Below are 3,331 nucleotides of genomic sequence, written 5' to 3' on the forward strand. Positions count from 1 at the left end.
CCAACCTCACCCTGCCCTGGCACAACTTGAGGCCGGTGCCCCTCGTCCCATCGCCCCTTCCCTGGGAGCAGAGCCCGACCCCCCCGGCTCCCCCCTCCTCTCAGGCAGTTGTAGGCAGCGATGAGGGCTCCCCTCAGCCTCCTCTGCTCCAGGCTGAACCCCCCCAGCTCCCCCAGCCGCTCCCCAGCAGCCTGGGGCTCCAGGACATAAGAGTTGTGCTCTGTTTGTTATGCTGTCACAAATGTCAGCTGGCTGCAGCTTGCGTGTTCTTTCCCAAAACAATTTTGCTGGTCTATAAAATGAATTTTCCAGAAGCCACAGGAGCTTCACAGAGCTCAGAAGACAGTTCAGCTTGTGCGTTTGCTGAGACTGGGGCTGGCCAAAGGATTCAGAGTGGGATGAATTCTTCCTTGTGTTGTAAATTCTAAAACAACACTGACCCAGAGTTTGAGGTTACCCCTGGCAGGTGGGCCTGAGTCGCCTACGTGACAGTGAATGTTTTCAGGCAGTTGCACACATCATGGGATCCTTCTTGGCAGAAGAAGTTGAACTTTGTTAAGGATTAACTCCTGAAATTACCGGAGGAACTGAACTTCCCCTCATCCTTAGGGATGCTCTTACAAAGTCTTACAGGCACAGTCTCGCACTTTGTACCAGCTCTGTCCTTGGTTTGGGCTCAAGCACAGAGCGTTTCCCTTGGAAGCCTTTCCAGAGAAAGAGACGATGAAAAACAAGGATGTCGGTGGAGGTGGCAAGGCAGCAGTCATGATCCCAATGGAAAGCTGGAATGAAATGTTGTGAATAGTGCGCAGCGTGCATTGCTCTCAGAACTTGGCTTTGCTTTGGCACCCAGGCAAACCTGGAGCTGGCTTTCTAAAGGGAAGCTGCTGGTCTTTCAGCAGATCGGCACGGACAGGGAGGAGATGGTGGTGTTGAGTTCTTTGAGTACTTGATTCTAGGCTTTTAATTTCAGCGACTTCTCTCCTTTTTGCTCCGCAGAACGTACAGCCTTGGGAGCCTCGCACGTTTCCACTCTCAGATGCTGCCTACCAAGGTCTTCTCCAGCACCCAAGTGAAGATGGCTGTGACCAGGCTGACTTTCAGCCCTGGGGTTCCAGCAATAAGCAGGGTGTCGGGCTCATCTCCACAGGCCCTGTCAGACCCAGCTTCACGGGGATGCGATTTTCAGATACACAGCTGCAAGCAGATGGCAATAAAAGCGCAGAGGAGGTCATGGTCCAGCGCTGCAACCCAGCGAAGCTCGTCAACAGCGATACCCCCGACCTGTGGTGCGTGTGAAGCCTTAGCTACGCGTGCTGCCGCGTCAAAAGCCGTCTGCTGGACCGCTGCGGTGGAGCACAGGCAGCGTGCGGCACTGCTGCCTGTCAGACCTTGTTTCAGCAGCAGGTGAGGAGGTTGCCGGATGAGGAGGGGGTTAGGCCACCTGATGGAGCTATGGTGCTGGACCTCCATGGGAGAGTGCTTCTCAAAAAGCCCACTTTCTGGTCAAGCTCTGAAGAACAAGGCTGAACTGCCTTGTCATGGGAAGGTTAGGTGCTGCTGCAGACAGAAGAGAGGGGATCTGAGTCAAATTAATTCCAGCAGTAGAAAGAAAACAGCATTGTTCAGGCTCCATCTTTACCGAAGTGCCTACCAGGTGGCTGTCAGGCCTGTAGTGCCTAGAAGCCATTTTCAGGGCGGTGCTCGCTCACTCCCGGATCCATTTCCAAACGCCACAGGGGCCTGAGGAAGCCTTGGTGTGAATTTGATATGAGCCAAAGACCTGGTGAGAAAGAGGGAAGGAGAAAGCCACATGGTATGGGACAAATCAATCTCGTACGTACATGGACATCGGGTTCCCCTTGCCCTGTGTAGCTGAAGTTCTCTAGCAGCTTCCTTCACAGAAACCGCAGGCCCTTTTCGTAACACGCGGTTGTCTTGCAGCATCCTCGCTGTAAGAAAACCGTAACAATTCTCTGACTTTCTGTATCTTTTCTGAATTGCCTTCTCTCCTTGGGGAGAAGACATCGTCTTGGGGATTTTGGCAACAAGCCGCTGAGAAGCCACACAGCTGAGAAGCTCTGTACAAATTCTGTGCGTTCTGTAAGAGGGACCTCCAGCTGCCGACTGCTTCCAGGCGAGCAGGGCAGTGAGCTCTTCTCGGGGAACGAGCCTCAAACCTGATGGAGCTGATAAGTGTCCCACCAGAAAGTATCAAAGCTAACGCCGCTGCCAAGAGCGACTCGAATGGGCGTTGAGGTGTGACCAGCAGAGCGCGTGCCAGCTAGGCCAAAGCTCCTCACTCGGTGACTACCGGGAGGAAAGGATGGGTTTGGGGTTTTGGTTTTTTACACATTCTAGAGCAAAATCAAATTCTTACCAGTTCATTATGGAACATACTCGCTTTTCTGCCTTTCAAAATGGTCTCTGGAGCTTAAATTTGTGGATGTTTGGTTGTTTTATTCTCTCTCTGGAATTGTCCTTTCTTGCGAGTATTTACCTCTGGGCTGGAGCGCTCGGGGGCAGGGGGAACGCTTGCAGCCCGTAGTAAGGGAGGTTTTTATACGGGGATTGTGATTTTGGTGGAGAGCTTTCTGTCTATTTGATAACGTTTGGTAACGTGGCAGTAAAGCGCCCAAGCATTGCCTGGTTACCTCTGCAAAGGGCGTGACTTGGTGCTACCCTCCCGCGCTGAGGAGGCCGCTCACCAGAGATCCGGCATCAGCGCCCTGGGGCGGGGGGTAACGGGTCCCCTTTGTACCAACGCGGGCACAGATGGAGCGGAATCGGGGAGAGTTCCAAGAGAAAAGGCAAAGCTGCAGAGTGAGGGGGGGTATGGCCACGGCGGGGTGCAGGGTTTTGTTACTGGTCGTGTAGACCAAAGACTTTGCTGCTGCTACTTCAGTTTGGTTTGAAACACGTAAAAATTGGAGAAGCCCCCAATTTCATCATTCTTTCTTCTCTGGAGCTGGATACAGGAGCGAATCATGGAAATGTACTCAATTTTCTTTACCCAAATTTGTTGTATTTTGTAATTATATACAGATTTTTTTGCCTGTCAATTTTTGAATTTTTGTATTTTGAATGGTTGGATTTGCAAATAAAGCATTGGGAGAGCCTCAGTCAAAGCTAGATATTTTTAAAAGAGGAAAGTTGGGGAGAATTGCTTCATAATGACTCAGTCCATTGGACAAGATGTGATTATGAAAAGATAAAATAAAACTTCTGAACGTACCCAGCAGTGAAGACTTGGTGCAGACTCACTCACTGTATTTTAAGCCACTTGATTTTTGAAGCCGAGATGAGCACTGCTCGAGTCCGCTCTGCCTCT

At 51.3% G+C, this 3,331-nt stretch overlaps 1 protein-coding gene across 2 annotated transcripts in view; it reads left to right on the top strand.

Annotated features, from left to right (window-relative positions):
- The window catches only part of LOC118451756 (KAT8 regulatory NSL complex subunit 1-like), a 13,649-nt gene extending 10,676 nt beyond the window's left edge, over window positions 1-2,973 (top strand). For both annotated transcript variants that reach the window (XM_035889306.1, XM_035889307.1), the window contains one exon: window positions 1,000-2,973. In XM_035889306.1, the coding sequence (XP_035745199.1) occupies window positions 1,000-1,299 (300 nt within the window). In that variant the 3' untranslated portion in view covers window positions 1,300-2,973. The remainder of the gene's footprint in view (window positions 1-999) is intronic.
- Window positions 2,974-3,331: the final 358 nt, after the last annotated feature.

The sequence above is a fragment of the Egretta garzetta genome, unplaced genomic scaffold, assembly GCF_000687185.1.
Source record: "Egretta garzetta isolate BGI_Z169 unplaced genomic scaffold, ASM68718v1 scaffold432, whole genome shotgun sequence".
Classification (NCBI taxonomy): Eukaryota; Metazoa; Chordata; class Aves; order Pelecaniformes; family Ardeidae; genus Egretta; species Egretta garzetta.